Below are 23172 nucleotides of genomic sequence, written 5' to 3' on the forward strand. Positions count from 1 at the left end.
AATGAGATCAAACTAGGCAAGTTCAAAATTAAATGGGTTGGGTTGTACCAGATTCGGGAAGTGGGCGATAACAAAGCAATAAAACTATGGATGCTAGAGGGAAAGGAAGTGGCTGACGCAGTGAATAGGTCGAAGTTGAATGTCTACCATGAAAGAAGTAACGCACCTCCGTGGACGAACAACTGAGGAAAGCACAACTGTAAATATAGTATATATGTAAAATTGAAAAAAAAAAAAATGAAAAAAAAATGAAAAATGAAAAAAAAATGAAAAAAAAAAAAAGAAAGAAAGAAAAATTAAGTGTGAGAAGCCACCGTACAGATTTCTCATGTAACCGTACGGCTTTTGACTAGCTCTCCACTGTACTGCTTTTTCAAAGTCATTGTACAGCTTATAATTGCTCACCGTACAAATTTTCCAATGAAGATGCAGTGTATGGGTTTTAAAAGGCTATACCGTATGGTATTTAGCAAGCAGGGCTATGCACGGATTTTTTAATGCAGTCACCGTACAGATTTCTCAGATGCAGTCAAATAGGCATCGTACGGATTTGGAATTTCCTTTTAGGGCTGCGTACGGATTTGGAGCAAATCGTACGGATTCTAAGACCAAGTTACCGTATGGATTGTTAAATGCTTGTGTACTGTACGGATTTTCAACTAATCAATTTTAGCAAGGTTCAACGTATGGCTTTTCCAACCTAAACCACCATACGGATTTGTGAAAACATTGATCTGGAGAACCTCTATAATGCAGATTTTCTTTTACTTTTAGAGCACAGTCGTCAAGTTTCTAAGCTTGAGGTTTTGGCGTACGAACCTTGAAGATTATTGTCATACGGAATTGCAACTTGAGCTTCCAGTTTGTCCATGCGGACTTTACAAAACAGGTTGCTTGCTGTACGGACACGTTCAAAAGAGGAAGGGAGGTTTTTTTTTTTTTTTTTTTTTTTTTTAAATGTCGACAAATCAAGAATGCTCAGAATGAGTGATGGATGATGCCAAAGGGAAAGGAAAACATCAACAGTTGCCAAAAAGAGTATAGGATCAAAAGAAATCACAAAAATAGTGTGTTCTATGCAATTTTGTGTGGGTTTTGGAGTGCTGATTTGGTCTTGGCGGCAAGGGCACTGCCCCTCGACCTCGCCGGGGGGGACCCCCAGTCGTTGTGGATATCAATCGTGGGAAGTCTGACCCCTTGATGAGACCTGGAGCTGCTACAGGCATGAAGTGTCTGTGCACTAGGGGCACTTGGAGTAGGTGTTGGACGTGAAGCTATCCTGGTGGATGCATGGAGAGCTCAGGAGGAATTGATCATCCAGTTGAAGGCAGTGCAGCGACACTTGGCTCAATGGACCCAGAGTTGGAAGCAGAGAAAGCAGCACAGGTGGCTATCAAGGTCAGCTTGACTAAGGAGACAATATTGTGGCTACAGATGCAATGTGGGTTGGAGGCCAATTTGGTGCAAGCACAGAACGAATGTAAAAGTGATGTGGCAGATCTATCTTGTTGTGGTTAGTTGTTTGAGTTTTGTTCTATAGTCGTCAGGAGACAACTTTTCTCTTTGGGGGGGATGATGTCGTTAGTAGAAATTGTGTATCAACCGACAAGTCTCTTCGGAAAGGTTCTTGTTATGTAGCGACATGTTGTATGTGGCCGACAGACTCCTTCAGGAAAGTTCTTCGGAAAGTACTTATACACCCTCTTGGGTCAGTGTAAAGCATCTAATCGTCATATCATCGAGCATAATGTAATGTTTTGGCATATGCGAATAAAGAAAGAAGTTTTGCTATTCATATCTATTGTCTGTGCGTTGATTTCTTTACCCAGTACGATAAAAAGAGACTAATCTACATAAACTTAAAGAAGCAGCAACAGAATTACCTTCCATAGATTCTACTATCTACAAACAGATGATTGGGTCCCTTATGTACTTGGTAAATACAAGACCTGATATTTGTTATGTTGTTAATGCCTTAAGTCAATTTATATGTGAGCCAAAGGAGACTCACCTAGTTACAGTCAAACATATTATAAGATACTTACAAGACACTCTTAATCTTGGGCTCAAATATGAGAAAGTTGACTTAGATTTACATGGATTCACTGACTCAGATTGGGGTGGAAGTGTTAAAGATAGAAAAAATACTTCAGGATGTTGTTTCAGTTTAGGATCAGCAATGATATCTTGGATATGTAAAAAATAGTCTTCAAGAGTACAAAGTTCCAGAGAAGCCGAATACATTGCAGCAACAATGGCCTCTTGAGAAGCAATTTGGCTTAGAAAGTTACTTGTGGGATTGTTTGGGCAAGTCATAAATCCTACGATTATTCATTGTGATAATCAGAGTTCCATCAAGCTTTCAGTGAATCCAATTTTTCATGACAGGTCCAAGCATATCAAAATTCCTTACCATTATGTTAGAGATATGATAGACAGGGATACTGTAAAATTAGAATACATTTGCACTGCAAATCAAACAATAGATATTCTCAGCAAACCTCTCTCTAGAGTGAAGATAGATTACTTCAAGAAAAGACTTGGTATGGTTGAATTGTAATTCATTTGTATTCTTTAAATTATTAATAAAATAATTTTATTGTCGGGCTATTGACTGTTTTGGGCTCCACCATTTGTATTCATTATTTAAGAGGTGACCATCTCTGAGGTAATGAATACTTGTATAAAAGGCAGTATGAGAGATGACAATTTCTCAAATAATGTGTTGAACAGTATAGAACTACTGTTAGATCTACGTGAATTCAAGATCATTTGTGACATAAGCATTTCTATGCCTATGAATCACAATTTGGATAAAGGAAGAATTTATTCTTCAGATTTTATCTTGTGGTTTGGTAGATCTTAACTCAAGATCAAGCTATGATATAGAATTGTCAGTTCCTATGAGTCAAAACCTGGATAGATGAAGAATTTAATCATTCTTCGGATTTTATCCTGTGTGTATTGCATTGCATGCAATACTGACATCACTAGTATATGTTCCATGATACCATTTGCTCAAAAGATTTAGATAGATATAGAGTATCAACCTATGCTTATTCATCGTAATTAATGATGCAAGATATGTTATCTCTTAGTATGATTATCAAGTTAAGAGGGAGTGTTAAATATTAACAGTGATATTCATACTGGTCTGAGAAGTGCAGACCGCACCTTAATCTTCTTCCCTTATACCGTTCGAAAGCATTATATACACTACACTTGGCAAATAGGATAGGCGGCGATCCTTAGCAATAACCATATTATGTACTAACTATAACTAATTGTTATGTTAGTTAACATTTGTGTTATCTCCTTCATAGGGGCCGATTTCTATAAGTGATGTATGGGCCGACCTAGAGAGGGTCATTTCCCTTTAAGGGACATGCCCTTTGGTCTTGGTATAAGGAGTGGGTGTTATTTTAGACACACAACACATTGAAGTCTGCTCTTTAAAACAATACTGCCCTATACGAATTACTGTAGAGGCAAACAAGTTTCAGATAACATTTAATATTTTGAAAATTACATTCTACATTCTTAAAGAAGAAGAAGATCAAAACATCAACAAATATAACGGTATTATCTCAGATCTAAACCTATAGAATTTGCAGAAACTTTACAGAGTTTAGTATTGTGAAACAATTGAATATGTTAGTGGATGAGTTGAATCAAAATCACAAACGGGTGACAAAACTGATTTCAAATCCACAATTTGAGCAAAACATGGTATCTTTTTTTCAAAGGAAGAAATGTGATGGTACAACGGACACTATTAGAGAGCAAGAAAATGTTTTCAGTCAAAACTTTTAAGTCTGACTTTTGTATCAGCAGTGGCCCACGTGAGATTACAATTGCAGCTACTATCATAGCAAAGTTTGAAAACAGTGTGAATAGAGTAATGGATGATAATGTGCATGTTATTGATGATACTAAGGAAGATCACATGGATATTGATAGACACATTAGTTCTGATTTGCATGAAAGCAGTGAGGATTTTTGGTATCATGATGATACAATGGTAACTACAGAAGTGTGGGACATTCCTTTTGAGTTACCACATGGTAGTGCTCAGGGGTTGAACACATTGGATGTGGGGTGTGATTGGAATTTAAGGTGGAGTCAAATAATGTAGTTGTTGGCATGAGTTTTCAAGATCGTGCATTTGATGGTGATGCAGTGACAGTGGGAGTGAAAGCGTATGATGATAGTGTCATATCATAAGCTACCTCCATGCTAGATGAGTCATCCAGTTAGGTACCTAGCAGCAGCAACTTAGTTCTTCAGGCGTGTGTTGATGATAGCACACACGATGTTGCACTTCGTGAGGTGAGTAATATGAAATTCACCTTGTGGAAAATCCTATCTCGAGATTAATGCAGCATTGTCTTATGATAAGCCACTTTTTGAGGTTGATGTTGATCACTCACTTGAGTGGAACTGGGCTCAATTTACACCATCTACAGACATAGTTCAATCTCCTATAGTGGCAATTGGTGATGTTTCTATATCTATAGATTTTGATAAGGATGTGGGTGTTGTTGATACAGTGGAAGTGAGTGCATTTGTTGAGAGCAACAGAGAGCCACATACTGCACCAGGTTCTCCTGTAGCTTCATCATTTGCAGGGGTTACTGGTGATGATCAGGGTTCTGGTGGGTTATATAGGGAGGTAAATGCTATGATGTACTACTTCACATTTGATTACCATGTGTAGGATTTGTATCGGATGTAGAGATTGTTTGTATCTGAGTCTGTTGATTGGCAGGATAATTGGATTGGTGCAGAGGACGCACTCAGACCTTCTATCGATTTGACCTCGGTGACACTTTGGCATCTACATCATCAACACAAGTATTGGGTGCTATCTTACTGATTATGTTGTGGTTCCTAATGGTGTTGGTTTGGAGATGATTCAGTGATGACAAGTATGTAACATGTTTTTCCCTTTGGCCTACGGGTGGAGGTTGGAGTTCGTACGTTGTCGGATTGCTTGAGGACAAGCAATCTTAGAGAGGGAGGACTGTAATGTCCCCATTTTAGCAAGTCTCTGCATTTGGCCAAGTCAATTCATCAGTGTGACCCTCGTAACCTAACAATGTGATTTGAGAATCTCAGTTGAGGACCTACTATTTTTAGTAAGTCAAATTTGACCAAGTTCCATATTTGGCAATGCAGTTGGTGGTGCTAGCATTTGGTCATCACCTGCATCAGATGGAGCTTTTAAATGGTTGGGTTCATATTTATTAATTAGTTATTAAAGCTACTTTATTATATTTAATGTTATAAAATGATGTTGTGTTGGCAAAGCTTCTTAAGTGGAGTTGCATTTGGGAAACTAAATGTCATTTGGGAGTTATAAATATGAGCCTATTCTGGAGCCTGAGAAATTCTGGATTTAAGCATTAGCATTCTCTGCAGATTAAGTAGGCAATTTCCCTGCTCTTAACACACCACCATTACTGTTTGACTGTGCTTTGGAGAGGCTGCCGTCCCATCCTAGGGCAGTGGCTCAACATTTTGAGGCTGCAATTATTTGTTGAAGGGGCTGCATTATATCCCAGGAGAGCTGCAATCAACTACAAGGCCCTGCATTTCACTTTAAAAGGGATGCTAACCATTTCTCAAGCCCTGTAATTTATTTCTGGACCTGTGTTTCCCAATATTAAAACTTGCAAACGTTAAAAGAGGTCTGTGTTTGCAAGGAGTAACCTGCATTTCATTTCCTCAGGCCTGCATTTGGAGTATTGGCAGCCACGTTGACTGTGGTGTCTTGAACAGAAAATTCTGGAGGCTGTGTTCTGTTTGGAAAAGCATTAATTTGCTTAAGAGTTGAATAGATTGCAGGGTTCATCATTGTGCCTACAATCAGGTTCTTCGCATCACTGCATTTTGATATTTGTAACTCCAATTGCCTACTGATAGCAAATAGATTTGCATTAAATAAAGTTGGTTATTACTTTACGGAATTTGTATACTTGAGTTTGATAATAACAGTTAAGTCTCAGCCCTGAAATTCATTGAACATTACTGCTTACAAAGTTGTTGCTCCTATAAAGATTTCAGTATTTTAAATTCAGTATACAAACGTTCTAAATACAAAACAATAAATTTAAACTACTAGTGAGATTTAACATTACAGTGATAATGAGTTTGTCCACCAAGTGTTTGACAAAATGCCTAACCATCTGATTGGTGTGAAAAACTGGTGAAATCGGAGTTGTTCGAGTTATAGCCAGGTCAGGGTTATTACATAATTGATGAAAGATGAGATAGACAGATGCACTCTCTGGTCCATGTGCAAAATACTATCTCAATCCAACATTGCTCTATAACTCTTCCTTCAGATGTGGTGTTGCTGAGGTTGCATGGGGTTTGTTCATAAGCATGGAAAAGATGTTTACTACCTCAGTAACATTGCAGGCAACTATGGCAAAGCTGCCAATGTATACGCCATCAAGGGTTTTTCTTCCAATAAGGCTATAGTGGAAAGCCAGAAGACCTTCAAACCAAGTAGACCCTATAAACTTTTGAAAGCCTCGCTATTTTGTGGACATGTACATTTAATCTGTTGAGTTTTTGAAGATTTTATGATATTCTCCCATTTATCGTCGCCATATAATATGTTTTTCAATGCAGTGGTGGAATTATTTTGGTCCAAAACCAAAAATCTTAGATGAATGTTGAGATGCATTTAGAACCAGCCATACAATTCATCCACTTGTGAGTATACTTTGAGTGATTTTGAACACACGTGCTAACAAGCGCAGGCATCTAATACAACAGATAAATGACTTGGTGTTTATTTACCACAACTTCTACTTGAAGGGTTAAACTTTTAATGTTCTTGCTATCATTGTTGCAATTGTATTCATTATGTTTATCACTAGGGAGGCCAAGATTAGTTTCTACCTAGACAAAAACTGATGCTATTGAGGATGATGAGCCAATTGACCTTGATGAGATTGATCCAAAGTCTAAGTGGACATTTTTCTTATGACAACTTGCTTGAGCCTAAGTATTTAGAGATCCTAACAAAGGCCAACTTGGATTCTTATGAGACAAAATGACTTAGGAGAGGCTCTCACCCCATAGTGTCATCATTAGGAACTGCAGCTCTGTATTGCTCCATTTGTAGTAGCAGTAGTCATTGGCTACATTTAATTTTTCAGAATCTTGTACTTAGTTATAGGTTGGCTTTCTACAAACTATATTAAAATTGAAAAAAATTGTAAACTATGACCATCTAGTTATTTTTCATGCACTGTGATGCATGCTTTGTGCAATGCAATGTAATCAATGATACAAATATAAACAACAAAATCTATTCTCTACAATTCATAGGTTAAACTCTATTTTATTTTCTCTCTCTTTAAGCTAGCTATGGAAATGCCCTTAGATTTCAAAACTAGTTGTTTTTGTCTCTTTTTCTACAGCATTTGACATTTTTCTTAATCCAAGCTTTTCACCATTTTTTCAAAAAAATTGTACTTTGGGTTTGCTGTTTTTTTTTCCCAAATGATTTTGCTGCCATTGAAAAATTTAAAACAAACCTAGATTTTGGTGTGCCTTGTTTGGGCTGCCCTCTTCCTATAAGTGGCACTAAAGTTTGGGGATTGGTTACTATTGCATCATTTGTAGGCTCACTTTTTAGCTGTTGTGGATGCTGTTGAGTATTTGAAGAACTATCTAAGCAAAACTAGAGAAGGTTCATCTTCCAAGAGCTTCAACATCTCTGCTCCCAAGCACACTTGCAAATTCCACACCTTGCCAGAGTAGATGAAGGCTGAACGTGTTAAACAAGTTATTAAATTTCTTATTTAGGTACGTAGAGATGTCTACTAGTACTTGTAGTGAAGGTAGAAAATTGGAATGATACAGCATGGATGTTGTTGGGTTATTGGGTAGTTAGACGGTTGGTCCATCCAAGGGAGTTACACGGTCGTGACGATTCACCTCGCGACCCCTCGGACACATTTATTGGGTAGTTAGATGGTTAGTCCATCCAAGGGAGTTACACGGTTGCGACGGTTCACCTCGCAACTCCTCGGATAACCGTCACGACCGTGCAACTCCCTCGGATGGACCAACCATCTAACTAACCAATAACCCGACAACATCCATATCACAAAGGTGATACCACTGAAATAGTTTGGCTATAGATGTTTGAATATGCTAACTAATTTTCACGTAATTTTAATAAAAAAGATAGATAGATAGCTCCCTTGCTAAGGGTCTGAAGCATAAAACTAATGTTCATATTTTAAAGGTTAATGTAATGGAAGTGGACCCCTTTGGTGTAGGAGAATCGAGTCATTTTGATGTCAAATTGTGTGTAATGGATGTAATTAGATCCAAAAGCAACAAATCTGGAGAGATTGAGCCCAATTGGATCCATTTTAATTTGTTACCCTAGTTGTTGCACTTAGTCAATTATAGGGTTTAGTGCCACCAAGCGTGGTCAAGTGGGAATATGATGTGGAAAGAGTTGATCCAAGTGGATAGGTGATTAGGATGCTAAATTGGTGATTAGGAAGCAATTAGGAGTCATGGTTGAGCAAATTGTACCAAGTTGCTCAAAAGTTGCAAAGTTGCAACTTTTTGCAAGAATGTGCAAAATTGCAACAAGAGCCTGAAAATCAATTGTAGAACAGGCCTAACTGATCCAAGAGCATACTTAAGCCTTGGAAAACTGTTTTTGAAGGGTTCAGATCGATCAAGGTAAGTTTGGAGTTTGATGTGCAAACTGTGTTCTCATTTTCTTGTTACTTTGACAGCTTTTCATCTGCAACTCGAAGTACATTGTGACATTTTGTAAAGTTGGTGATTGTAGTGTATAGTAATTGAATTATCTTTCTGTTGCACTTGGTCTCGCGTCCTGAAGTGCTCTGGTTGAAAAGAGTCGTGGTTTTGAAGCAAAACAGGTTGTAAACCCTCAAAAACTAGGGTTTTGCAGAAGAAATGAATTCTACCTAGCATTCTGCAGTTAGAAATGCAAATGGCTTTCTAGAATGCAAGGATTTTGTACATAGTTTATTTTTCTTTTACTTTCATGCATGCCAAGATCAATTTGGTGCTTGAGTGTCCATGCCCTAGGCTGATCACTGGGAAGTGGTGAGCCAGGAAATGTGCAAGAAAGGTTAACTGTAGATTGACATCCTATAGACCTATAAAGACCTTGAGCAAGTGTTAGTTTGAAGAGATGGTTAAATTCTTGTTAGTTTCAAGAATTTGTTTAGGACAAGCTTAAAAAGTTGCCTTTAAGCTTAAAAGTTCCTCAACCCAGATTTGTCATTTCCAAGCAAAGCTCATAGACAGCTCCTCAATATTTTTTAAAGCCTCCAAATGGGTGTTTGAATCTGCAAATAGTTCTTAGTGTTGTTCAGATGAATTTTGAGATAGAAGCCAAACACCAGATTTGTAGGGCTAATTCAATTAGGCCTAATTAGGTCTATGATCACAGCAAGTTGAATTTGTACAACTAGGGAGAAATCCATTGTTTCTTGGTTCAAGGAGAATGTATGAAGACTCAACAGTATCTAAATGGTGGGGATGATCTTGTTTGGTAGAGGGAATGTGGGGATTGAAGAAGTGTGTAGTGTGGAAAGTTGTGTCATAGAGTTGCAGTGCAACTTGGGGAATAAACTAAAGGTTTGTCCTCCGTAAATCCTGGGAAGATTGGACAATCCTTAGGGTGACCTTAGGAAGGACCCTTAATCCCTAGGAAACCTAGATTATCTAGTTAAGCCTTGAGGTGACCAAACCCATAGTTTCCTCTACATCACCCTTGCCCTACATTCATGAATCAAGCAAAAAGAATTGCTTTGAATGGAATCGTTCGGCAGAACAAAAGTTCACAAGTATCTAATAGTTCTATATGATGAGGTACAACAAGATAAAGAGGTGGCATATGTTGAACAATGATAGCTGAGATGGGGCATGTATCAATTATCATAAAACAATTTTGTTAATCCTAATTGATCTGGAGCAATCTTAGTTGAACCAGATAAAACGGATATGAACATGAAAACACATAAGAACAAAACCCAAGATGGGAAAAACCATTAAGAATACCAATTCTCAATTATGAAACACAAGCTAAGGTGACACTCGTTAAGGTGATTTTTACAAAGGGTGGCTCACTGCCAAGTTTTTCACTACATGTAGGTCCATTGTCAGGCCATCACTGGCAACAAAACAACTGATTACAAAATAGTCTTACTGACAAAACATGAACTGGTAGAGTTGCATATACACATGCATGAAGTCAGTTCCAACAACGAGCACTGGCACTATCTACAGCAGATCTGGTTAGGAATTTTTCTACCAACTTCCAACAACTTCTTTGTACAACTTCTGCAATACTATTTACTGCATCATAACATAGTCACATATCTCTTCCTATCACTTGCTTTCAACTTGCTTATTTATTCCTTGTCACATTGCTTCATTATCCTTCAATTCCTTTTTTCAGTTTTCACACACCAAACCCAGTATCTATGGAAATCCAGAATAGGTTGGCCTAGCATATATGCCAGCTTGAACACTAAATAAAAATTCATTAAGGCTCAGCATGCTAGCATCAGACCCAAAGGATAGGTCACACATAAAGATCTTCTTACCATGTTACCACAAGACCCAAAAAAGGTCATACATAAGATAAGTTCATTACATACCATAATTACCAAAGGATAAAAACTTTGAGGTATGTAAGATATTTTCCGGAGCCCATGGTAATGCCACTACCAAGCCCAAGTCCTGATATCAATCAAATTCAGCACCAATTGGATGAACAAAACTACTAGCATCTATTCATAATCTGAATGGAAGTCGCATATCAAAAACTTGTAACATACTGCATAAATGTCCAGCTAGCAAAGATGCTCAGGATGAGCTTTGAACATAAAAGCCAACATCAAAAGTTTAATTTTCATTAATCTGCACTAATTTCCTTCCATTCATGTCCCAAAAAGAAATACTGCCGTATCTGAATCAAGGATAGAATCCACACTACTCATCATAGCACACTGTATCGGACAGATCAATGTTGTACGTTATCCAGAGCATAACATTGTGGATCACAGGTTTTGGCATCAATGACAACTGTGTCATATCTTCTCGACAGAAATATAGAGAATAATCAACTCTATTTCTTTAATCGTTAATGATAATGGGCTCAATACTTTTCACACCCCAGTAGCTTTATAAGCACTCTCAATATAACCCTTTGTTTGTAAACTTTGGTTTCTTTCATGGACAAACAGGAAATGTTGGACAAAGAGATGTGACACAGGTACTGGATGAAATGTTTAAACGGGACTACCGAAAATCAAATGACACAAGAAAATGGCCAATGTATAGGACGGCAGTGAAAGCTTTCTGAGTGAAACAGAGAGCCAACAGATTAAAGAGATATGGATTGGTAAATGACAGATTATGGATGTCTAATAAAATGGATGCATAGGAAGCTATAAGGTAGTTCAGCAACAATTTTCAGAATATCATGATGACAAAGTTGACAGTCAAATGGTTCACACCATCAAATTCACACTCAAATTTATAAAATCCAGTCAAGGAGAAGAAATAAACACTAAATAGAAACTATCAATCCATTCCTAAATTGGCTACAAGAGTTACACATGCTACTATGCTTATGCATCAGCATGAAAAAAATTCTAGATACAAGATTTAAATGTCAATAAACAGTCAATGTGCCAGGTAAATGGTCAATGAAGAATAGAACAACATGAAAGCCAAAAAATATCTAGTTTCATCAAGAAAGCGATCTCGTACACAATCACTGAGATCATAAGCAACACTCATGTTTAAGATTCTAGATATTTAACTTTGATCACTTTGCACATAATACAAACCAAAAGAAAAGTTGATCATGTTTATTTGCATACCTCCTCATCTATAGTCAAAGTGATTTCTGCGGCTTCTGATTTCAATTCAGATGACGGCATGCCATCCATCGTACAAGATGGCTCTATAAAAGAAAGCAATAAATTTAAAAAGTACCCTATTTGAGTACATGTATCTCTATGAATAGGTTAAAGAAAAAATAAATGAAGAACAAGCAAAAAGGCTATGTTAATATAGCCAAACTTGCAAAGTGTATATTGAAGTGAAAGAAACTGAGATCAGCAAAGAGAGTGTAAGGGAGGCTAATGATTAATATGGATATCATTTCAGGCTTAGCCTCATACCAGTCAATGTACAACAAAATGTAAACTAATAAAGCCAGAGGAAGAATATTGAAGGAACAGAGATATAGAAACAAATAGCAATAAATATGTCACTATGCCAACTGAGGGCTAAGCGATTGATGACAGAGAAAATTTGCCAGAATTAAATGTAATGAAACTTCATCATGACTCATTGTACAAGATCCTTGCACGCTGCTCATAGTAAACAGCGGGACAAATTCCAGTCAGCAAAACTAAACAACGTACCCTGAATTGATAGCGTTGCAATTGGTTTCGTTGAAAAAGATAGGCATGATAAGTTCCCCCCAATATATCCCCTAAAACTAGAGAAACCTATTGTAACAGTGTCATTATTAACAACTTGTACCCCTAATCTTCGGAGGTTACAACTGAAGTACTCCGCCACACCTACCAGGCTACGTTAAAAAAGTGACTAAGATGTTCTCGATAACTAACCCCTGTAAAAAACTAGCAAAAGACGCTATCTAGGTTGTTCTGGACATAAGAATTCGCAAACAAATCAATAGTAGATATCCACCGAGGTTACATATCTAAACTATGATTAGATTGCCAGAATCCATGTGACTGACACCCTCACAGGTGAATTCCGGACCGCAATACTGTAACATTTTGAAAAATATATAGTGCTGAGCATCAATTGACAATTACACATCTACGCAATTAATAAGCCCTAGAAAAGCTCTAACAATTAATACGGCCTGTTCGGCTAAACTTCCGATTAAATAGGCCTAACGAAGATTGGAAATTGAAGTTTAACCTGACAACCAGAAAATCCTACAGCTTAAAGTTCCCCAAGAGCAATAAAAGTATAAATGCAGCGACCTAAGACGTAGTGAAAGTTGAATTTGGGCATAATTTAAAGCAAAACATCGATTGTCCGGGAAACAACAGACAAGAAATACTTAAAGTAAAAACATGAAGATCCTGACCGAGTAAATACGGCGATCTAAGCCGTCAAGAGAGCTGAAAGTTGAGCATAACATAAAGTAAAACATCGGTTGTCCAGGAAACAATAGACATAAGCAAAAATTTTAAGGAAAAAACATGAAGATCCTAACCGATGTAATCAAAACTTGCGGCAAACAAACGATTTGATCTTTGCCCTTCATTTCACAAAAGTAATCTCAAGTTACACCAATACCAGAGATTGGAGAGAGTAATGAAAAAATGAATAAGGGAAGAACAGATGTTACCTTAGGATTAAAGAATTCGTCTGTACAGTTTGAAGAGTAGCTAACCAATATCTTCTACTCTTCCTTCCGTTGTAGTTTATGACAATAAATTTATACGAAATGAATGTGAATTCAAACTGACCAATTGTATTTCTTTCTGTAGATACTTTTGGGCTCTTTTTCCTCGGCTTCTATTCCTCTCAGGAAGAAAAGGATTGTGTCGATCGGAGATTAGTAAAGAAAAAAAGCCCTGGCACGGTCAGTTGTGAGGTGGAGGTAACGTGTAGAAAATCTATAGCTCCTGCTGTAGGCGGTGGTGGGGTCGAGAGGATCCATGATACGAGAATTTGTGTTTGCGTGGAAGAAAATGGCGCAACTACTCATATGTCGCCTGGAAGGTCCGAGTATCATTTATGGTGATTATAGGGGATTTATAGTAAACAAGATTTTATATTATTTTATTCGTTCTAGATATGTCATGCTACGAGTACACTTTAATTAGAATATGTTACTAGCTATATATACCTCTATATATATTACGTCGAGAGTAATCGTTCTCGAGGCGTCTATTTTTATTTAATCCCAAAGTTATTTTAATCGAAGTTGGGATTAATGAAAATAAAAATAGGCGCCTCGAGAACGATTACTCTCGGCGTAATATATATAGAGGTATATATAGCTAGTGGCAGTCGCGGCGCAATAGGAAAAATATTTACTTTTTATTTTTTATTTTGATAAGGTTACTAGAAAATTGTTAATTAATTTTTAATTAGAGTTGTATGAAGTTAGTATAAAATTATGCTTCAAAATATTTTTAAAAATTTAATATAAGGAGTTTAATATAGATTAAAAATATATTTTTTATTTTTGGGATATTGTAATGTAAAATGTTATAGTCATACATAGATATATGGTTAGGGACAAAGTTACCATTATAGTTAATGTTAACCTTAGGGATAGAATTAGGGTTAGGGTTAGCATTAGAGTTAGGGTTGGAGTTAGGGTTAGAGTTTGAGCTATGGTTAAGGTTAGGGTTAATGTTATGGTCATGGTTAAGGTTAGGGTTAGAGTTATGGTTATGGTTATGATTAGGGTTAGTGTTAGGGTTATAGTAAGGCTAACGTTAGAGTTATGCTCATGGTTAAGGCTAGGGTTAGAGTTATGCTTATAGTTAGGGTTAGGGATAGGATTAGAGTCCAATTATGGTAGAGTTAGAATTAGGGTTAGAGTTAGGTGTAGAGTTATGTTTATGGTTAAGGTTAGGGTTAGAGTAATGCTCATGGTTAAGGTTAGGGTTATGGTTAAGGTTTGAGTCAAATATTATTTTAAATTTAATATAAGGAGTTTAATTTAGATAAAAATATATATTTTATTTTTGAGATATTGTAATGTAAAATGTTATAGTCATACGTAGACATATGGTTAGGGACAAAGTTAGGGTAAGGGTTTGAGCTAGGGTTAAGGTTAGGGTTAGGGTTAGATTCTAATTATGGTAGAGTTAGATTTATGGTTAGAGTTAGGGGTAGGGTTAAGGTTAGTGTTAGGATTAGAATTAGGGTTAAGATTAGGATTAGAGTTAGGGTTAGGATTAGGGTTATAGATAGGGTTAGGGTTAGGGTTAGGGTAAGGTTCTAGGTTAGGGTTAAGGCTAGGGTCAAGTTTAGGGTTAGAGTATGAGTTAGGGTTAGAGTTAGAGTTAGGGTTAGGGTTATAGTTTGAGTTAGGGGTAGACAAAGCATTATAATTTGGGTTAGGATTAGGGTTAGGTTTAGGGTTTGAGTTTGAGTTATGGTTAGAGTAAGGGTTAGAGCTAGAGCTAGAGTTAGAGTTAGGGTTAGAATTAGGGTTAGTTTTAGGGTTTGAGTTACCAATAGAGTTAATTTTACAGTTGGGTTAATGTTAGAGTTAGGGTTAGGGTTAGGGTTAAAATTAAAATCCAATTATGGTAGAGTTAGATTTACAGTTAGAGTTATGGGTAGGGGTAGGGTTACGCTTACAGTTAGGGTTAGAGTTAGATTTAGGGTTAGGGTTAGGGTTAGGGTTATGTTTATATTTAGAGTTAGGGTTATATATAAAGAGAGTTATATCAATGTTAAGGTTAGGGTAAGGGGATTGAGTCAAGGTTAAGGTTAGAGTTAGGGTTAGGGTTAGGGTTTCAGTCAGGATTAAAGTTAGGGTTAGGGTTAGAGTCTAATTATGGTAGAGTTAGATTTACAGAAAGAGTTAAATTTAGGGTTAGAGTTAGGGGTAGGGTTAGGGTTAGGGTTAGGGTCAAGGTTAGGGTTAGGTTTAGGGTTAGAATATGAGTTACGGTTAGATTTTGAGGTATAGTTAGGGCTATAGTTTGAGTTAGGGGTAGACAGAGTATTAGAATCCTAGCTACGATTAGGGTTAGGTTTTGGGTTACGGTTATGGTTACGGTTAAGGTTAGAGTTAGGTTTAGGGTTATAGTTATAGTTAGGGTTAAAGTCCAATTATGGTAGAGTTAGATTCAGGGTTACAGTTAGTGGTAGGGATAGGGTTACAATTATAGTTAGGGTTAGGGTTAGGGTTAGAGTTAGAGGAAGGGTTATATTTAGAAGTTTTCTTATGGTCACAGTTATAGTTAGGAGGGGAGTAAGGGTTGGGATTTTAGATTATATTTATTATTATATAAGGTGCCCTATATAATAATATGTATATTCCCACGCTCATGGATAAGGTTAGGGAAAGAAGTAGGACTGTGGGTATTAGTGTTACATTTAGAATTTCATTTAGGAGGGCATTGTGTGCTATTTTTTCCCCCTATTCAACCCATCACTGATGTCTGATCTGAGAGACCTTAAATGGGATAGGTTCTTTGCAGAGGGTTAACATCACTAAAGTTGGCAGCTAACATTTTGTGTTGGCTCGGTTTCTTCATTGACCACGCTGGATCATTTTTTCTTGGTCGGGTTGATTCATGCTGCGAGATTCGATAACTCTTATTTCTTCGCGAGCTATCTTCCCATCTTCCCAAAAGTGCAAGATGTTGCCATGCATTCCCATTCTAACGTTTCTTTATATGCTAGTGTCTTCGAAACACTCTAAAGCCTAGAATTGCACAAGATACTGCCATGCATCTCCATTATGATGCATTGTCATGCTACATTGTTTCTTCAATTCTCTGAAGCCCAAAATTGCATCATGCTACCACGCATTGCCTTTCCAACATTTCCTCACTCCACAATGCTTTCATGAGTCTTTAAGACCCAAAATTGTGCCACATGGAGGGGGTTCACACCTTTTGTGCTATTTGCTTCGTTTGTTGGGAGGAATCTCTTCACTACATCTTAGTCATCCATTGGAAATAAAGCCAATCTTGATCGACGAATGTGACTTAATCCTTCATTGGGAGGAGTTTCCTCGTTGCATCTCAGTCATCCTTTTTGAGAGGAGAATCTACATTGACGGTTGCGACTTAATCCTTCATTGGTGAGGATTCACGATGCATCTATGCCGTCTATTTCGAGAGGAAGACCTTCATCGATGACCGTCATTCATTTTTGGGGAAACCAAATTCCCCCTTGGGATCAACCTTGCATTTTTTGTGGGAGGTTAAGACATCATGTTATCTCTTTTCATAATTTTTTGCTAGCGACATGAATGTCTTTCCTCTTCTTTACATGAGTCTCCATTCTAGCGCCTCCTTAAGCTGCATTGTTTCTGCAATGCTCTAAAGCCCAAAATTGCATCATGCTACTACATGTCACCTTTATGACATTTCCTCACTCTGTAGTGCTTTTGCAAGGCTCCAAGACCCAGAATTGTGCCATGTAGCGGGGGTCCCCACCTTTCGTGCTATGGTTACAATTTAGATTTTAGGGTTATGGTTAGAATCAAGGTCAATTCTAGAGTTTATAGAATATTTAGAGTTAAGATTAGGGATTAAATATACATGAGGGTTAGCATTGGGTTGTATGATAATTACAGTTAGGATTATAGTTAGATATATCATTTAGATTAGGTTTTAGTCAGGGTTTAATTAGACTTAAGATTAGGGTGAGGATCAAGGTGAAGTCTATATTAGGGTTCATATCATGGTAGGATTGAAACTAATGTTAGGGTTAACATTGAAATTATGATTAGGGGTAAGGTGAAGATTTATATTTGGTCATGATTGTGGTTTGTGCTAGGATTAGGGTCTAAGCTATGATTAATTTTATGATTGTACCTTTAGGGTTAGGGTTTTGTTTAAGTTTATGATTATGGTTACAACTATGGTTTATGGTTCAAGTTTAAAGTTGGGAATGTGATTAGGATCAGGGATTAGTAAATTTTTTAAGAGTTCGGTTATAGGTTTACACCATGGTTAGGACCTTGGGACTGGATTTAGAGTTTAATATCATGGTTATCCATATAGGTAGGTTTAGGATTTTGATCAATATTTTGGAGTTTTTTTTACATTATGGTTAAGGGTTAGATTTTAGGGTTAGGACTATAACCAATATTAGTGTGTAGGTTTTTGGTTTAGATTATGGTTTGGACTGAGATTTTCGTTATATCAATAGGGATATGTTTTAGTGCTATAATTATAGTTTAATGTTGGATTATAGTTATATTGTACATCATTGTTGGGGCTAGGGCTAAGGTAGGAGTTGTTGTTAGGGTTAACTAAGGATGACAATTAGGATGGTTTATCTTTTCAAGTAGAAAAAAAAACTCATATTGATTCAAAAACAAAGAAATTATACTTCGAAAATATTTTTCTATGTCATAATAGATTCATTTATTTTAATTATTGTATTAGTTAATTAGTTGTTTGATGTTTCAAAGTAAACATGGCTTATTTTATTTAAATTTAAATAATATTATTGTTTTGAATTGAATTTAGCTTAATTGTTAATGATCATATTTATATTTCTAATATTAACTCCAATTTGATCAAAGACCAAATATATTTTTGGTATTTTTGTAAACGAACTTGCTTAACACTTCCCTATTTCAAAGTTAATAAAATATCATTTCTATTGTCTTAGATTTGAGAGTAAGTATATTAAATAAGTAATAATAAATGAACATTATGATTAATATATTTCTAAAATAAAAATATATTACTTAAAAACTTGTTTACTTTAAATGAATAAAGTACTCATTTACTTGTAAATTTTAAAAATAGAAATTAATCTACATATATATAAAATATTTATTCTTTTTCCTATTTGCATACAAATTAATTAAAATCTAAACTTTAAACTACATAAATATTTTTAAAATATACATCCATCAATAAATAGTTTAGAATAAAGTAAAATCTAAAAATTAGACACATATAGAATCTTTTTAATTTCTATATACATGTTTTTCTAATTTATTTCTACAAACATGCAACTGATATTTCTATTATCCATTTTTTTCCATTCTAAAAAAATCTAGATGTAAATAGAATTTTTTTAGATGCATGCAATCTTTCTAATTTTTTCTACATACATATATTAACATTTCTATTTTATATTTTGTTTTTACATTATGGTTATTTCAATCAAAATATCTAGATGTAAATAGAATTCTTTTCAAAAAAAATTATTTAAATTTAAATAACATTATTGTTTTGAACTGAATTTAGCTTAATTGTTAATGATCATATTTATATTTCTAATATTAACTCCAATTTGATCAAAGACCAAATATATTTTTGGTATTTTTGTAAACGAACTTGCTTAACACTTCCCTATTTCAAAGTTAATAAAATATCATTTCTATTGTCTTAGATTTGAGAGTAAGTATATTAAATAAGTAATAATAAATGAACATTATGATTAATATATTTCTAAAATAAAAATATATTACTTAAAAACTTGTTTACTTTAAATGAATAAAGTACTCATTTACTTGTAAATTTTAAAAATAGAAATTAATCTACATATATATAAAATATTTATTCTTTTTCCTATTTGCATACAAATTAATTAAAATCTAAACTTTAAACTAAATAAACATTTTTAAAATATATATCCATCAATAATTAGTTTAGAATAAAGTAAAATCTAAAAATTAGACACATATAGAATCTTTTTAATTTCTAGATACATGTTTTTCTAATTTATTTCTACAAACATGCAACTGATATTTCTATTATCCATTTTTTTCCATTCTAAAAAAATCTAGATGTAAATAGAATTTTTTTAGATGCATGCAATCTTTCTAATTTTTTCTACATACATATATTAACATTTCTATTTTATATTTTGTTTTTACATTATGGTTATTTCAATCAAAATATCTAGATGTAAATAGAATTCTTTTCAATAAATCTAGATGTATATAGAATTCTTTTAATTTTTTACATACATAAAATCTTTCTAATTTTTTTCTACATACATAAAAGAATAATTTCTATTTTCTATTTTAAAAAAAAAGCTATCATAAAGATTGATAAAAAAATTGATTGCATATGCATTCTTTAGTTTGTGCACTAAATGCACAAAATAAATTGTATAGATTAAAACTTCCCGTGCTGGGCACCGGAATATACAATAGAAATATCAGTTACCAAGAATAGTCGGCCATAAGCAATCAAATCTTAAACTCTGCAAAATTTCTTGCAAGCAATCTTTGTTTTGTCTTCGGCTGAAAAGGAAAAAAAGAATTTCAGATCTGAGATTGTTTAGATTGCCCTATTCAATTCAAAAAGCCATGGAAGTCATCGCAATTACATCTCCAAGACGCCTAATGTGCCTTGATTCAGTACCCACATGCTTATCTCCACGAAAAACTCTGCAAAGGTCCTCCAGTGGCCTCAATTTCGGTCATATGAACAGAATTCTAAATCTAAATGAAATTAATTAAAATTGAAATATAAATCAAAGTAGAATATTATAACTAATTTTGAATTTCAATTTACTTCTACATCTAAATCTAAATGAAAATGTAAATAAAAAATAGAAATCTCACCTGCAAAAATGTTACTCCAAAACTTCAATTTACTCCTATTCAAAAACTCCAATCTAATCCTCCAATAAACTCCACCTCTTCCTTCCTGCAAAAACATAAAATGAAAATGAAATGAGGAGCCTTGGTTTTATAACTTCTGAGAGGCTCCTCATATCCCCCAACAGACGTCTCTTCACATTCCACGAATTTGTTTCAAATTCCCCCACTCCCTGCAAAAAAAAAGCATGAATGTGCATGCAAAATTATATTTAACAAAAAAAAAAAATCATATTGAAATTATTTCGCCCCTATTTTTTCGGGCCCTATTTTTTCGGGCCCTACTTTTTCGGGCCCTACTTTTTCGGGCCCTACTTTTTCGGCCTCCATTTGGCTTCCTATTATTTCGGGAATTCTTTTTTAATATTTAATTTGGAAGTTTGTAACTGCTCCCAATTCTTTTTTATTGACAAGCAATCTTGGCATATTCCCGTGCTGGGCATTTGTGCTGCCATTGTATAGAACGCCTCTCGGCGTAAAAATATTTATTCTATCCAATAGAATAAAGTATTTTTTTCATCTTTCAAACAAATTATATAGTTTTAACATTTTTTATTTTTTCCAACAACAGCACTATTTGATTTAAGATAAAAATAAAGAGAAATAATTTTTACATTTAAAAAAATCTAATTTTCTTTCTCTGTTTTTTTTGAAAATTAGTGATTGAAGTCTAAATTAATTGTTATGATTTGTTGAAATTTATTATTATTATATGTTAAGCGAGGGTAAATTCTAACACAAGACCTCCCACATGAGAAGCTCACAAGTTATCGTTGTGTTGTAGGCTTTTGCCTAAAAATACCTAATTTCCTGCCTTTCAATTTCCAATACATTAAATTAATCAATTTATTTAATGAATTGTTAGTGCCCATCAAACTAGAGTTTCATGCTTTTGAACATGCAACGATAAACTGATAGGAGTTTACGATTTGAAAAAGTAGATCATTTATAATATGTTGGTGCCACATAACATCAATAAACTAGCAGTTGTGCGTTTATGTACATGCAACATTAACCGAGAGGATTAATTTGTGTAATTGAATGAAAGGAAGAGAAGAAGTGTTATGGTTAATTTTAGAATTATAATTAAATTATGTTTTCAATTTAACATAATGTTTAATTAGGGTTAGAGTTAAGTGTGAGGTTAGGTTTCAAGTTGGACAAGATTGGAGTTATATGTAGTGTCTGCCCCTAGTTTACATTCAAATTGTTATTGCCAAGCTCTTTTAGGCCAGTTTATATTTATGCTTGATGATTAGTAGCATTATTTTCTAGATTATTGGATATTGTTTTCATACGCGGTTGATTTTATGATGAGACTACTTTGGTACTAGTTACTTCATGTATGCATGATTATACTTTGATGATGATTATTTACAGTGATTTTAGTTACTTGATGATGTTACTAGATGGATTATTTATACATGTTTTCTTATGGATACTTACCTCATATTGCATATGTATGGTGTGTGTGTGTGTGTGTTTTCTTTATGTATGACATTTCTAATGTGGTTAAAAAAGGGAGTCGTAGTCACCTGCTAATTGGGATCTACATGATGCACCACTTCTTGTCATTTTATGTTTAGCTTAGAATATATGTGTTTGTACATGTGTGGATTTTATGCAGATTGTAGGTACCAAGTATCGACTTCCCTGAATTGCTAGGATGAGTGTACCCTATCGCAATATCTTAATGGTAAGAGAGGGGAGATAAATTCTTGAGTCCAAATCTTAACCTTTAAACCAATTGTTTTAGAAAATTAAGACAAGTATCTGAGATGATTACCCTTTCGAATTCATCGTATGACGTAAATTCATGATTATAACCCTTGAGTTTAGTCTTATATGTGGTATTTTATGATGGGTTTTTGTATTTCATCTTTTAGGTCTTTGGTGATTTTTCTATTAATTAAGTCAAATTAAAAGATTAATTAATGATTTTATTTAATAGAAAATTATTAAGATAATTTCAATATTTAATTAATTAGAAATTAATTAAATAAAAAAGAATTAAATCTAGAGAGGAAATTATAGTTCTAATTTGAGAGCGTAATAATATTTATTTAATTTAATAATAATATACTTAGGAAAACATTTTAAAATAAATGCTAAATATTATTATTACTTAAGTTAATAAATATTATATAAAAAAATGCTTTGAAAATTAATTAAAGAAAGAAAGAGAAATTAATTTATTAAAGATATTTTAAATTGCAAAAAGTGTGCATGAATATTCAAAAAAATAAATAAAGAGTTAAAAGATTGTGATCAACGAGTTCTTTTGCATGATCGCACAATTAGTACTTTGAATTTAGCAGAGAACTCCATATCAAAGATTGAGAGTTCATTTCACAAGGACCGGGAATTTTGGAGAAGGGATTTTTCAGAGAGAAGGTTTTGAGAGAAGGAAAATTCTCTCACAATCTTCAAGTCATTGCGTATTAGCATCAGACTTAGGTAGGGTCTTATGTTTTGTTCGCACAATGAATTACGTTTGTTGAAATTTCTGTCTACATCATGTTTGTTAATCTATTTTTTCAAATTTTGTTTGTGATGAATCTTTTAATCTCTCATTCTGGATTTACTAGTATTCATATCAATTTCTTATATATATGTGAGGATTGAAAATTAGTAAAACTCTCATTCTGTAAATTTAAAAGTTATTAATTAAATTGGGAAAGGTTTTGAAAAGAAATAGAAAATTTAGATTGAAAATTTAACTGGTTTGTACTATTTTCCCTATTAGAATTTTATTTAAATAAAATTATATATATATATATATATATATAATTTGGGTGGGAGGCAAGTTCCACACCCCACCT

General features: G+C 34.5%; 1 protein-coding gene across 6 annotated transcripts in view; it reads right to left on the reverse strand.

Annotated features, from left to right (window-relative positions):
• LOC149551241 (alpha/beta-Hydrolases superfamily protein) overlaps positions 1-13808 on the reverse strand; it is a 147405-nt gene extending 133597 nt beyond the window's left edge. The window contains exons 1-2 of one of the 6 annotated variants that reach the window (XR_016352711.1): positions 13424-13669; positions 11907-11989 (exon numbers count right to left, since the gene is read on the reverse strand). Coding sequence is in view for 3 of the 6 variants with exons in the window: in XM_089786802.1 (XP_089642928.1) it covers positions 11907-11975 (69 nt within the window). In the remaining 3 variants the exon portion in view is untranslated. The other 5 variants (XM_089786802.1, XM_089786799.1, XM_089786800.1 and 2 more) reach the window with 5 other exon arrangements.
• Positions 13809-23172: the final 9364 nt, after the last annotated feature.

Source organism: Cupressus sempervirens, chromosome 6 (assembly GCF_028749045.1).
Source record: "Cupressus sempervirens isolate cs-2001-9-10 chromosome 6, ASM2874904v1, whole genome shotgun sequence".
NCBI lineage: Eukaryota > Viridiplantae > Streptophyta > Pinopsida > Cupressales > Cupressaceae > Cupressus > Cupressus sempervirens.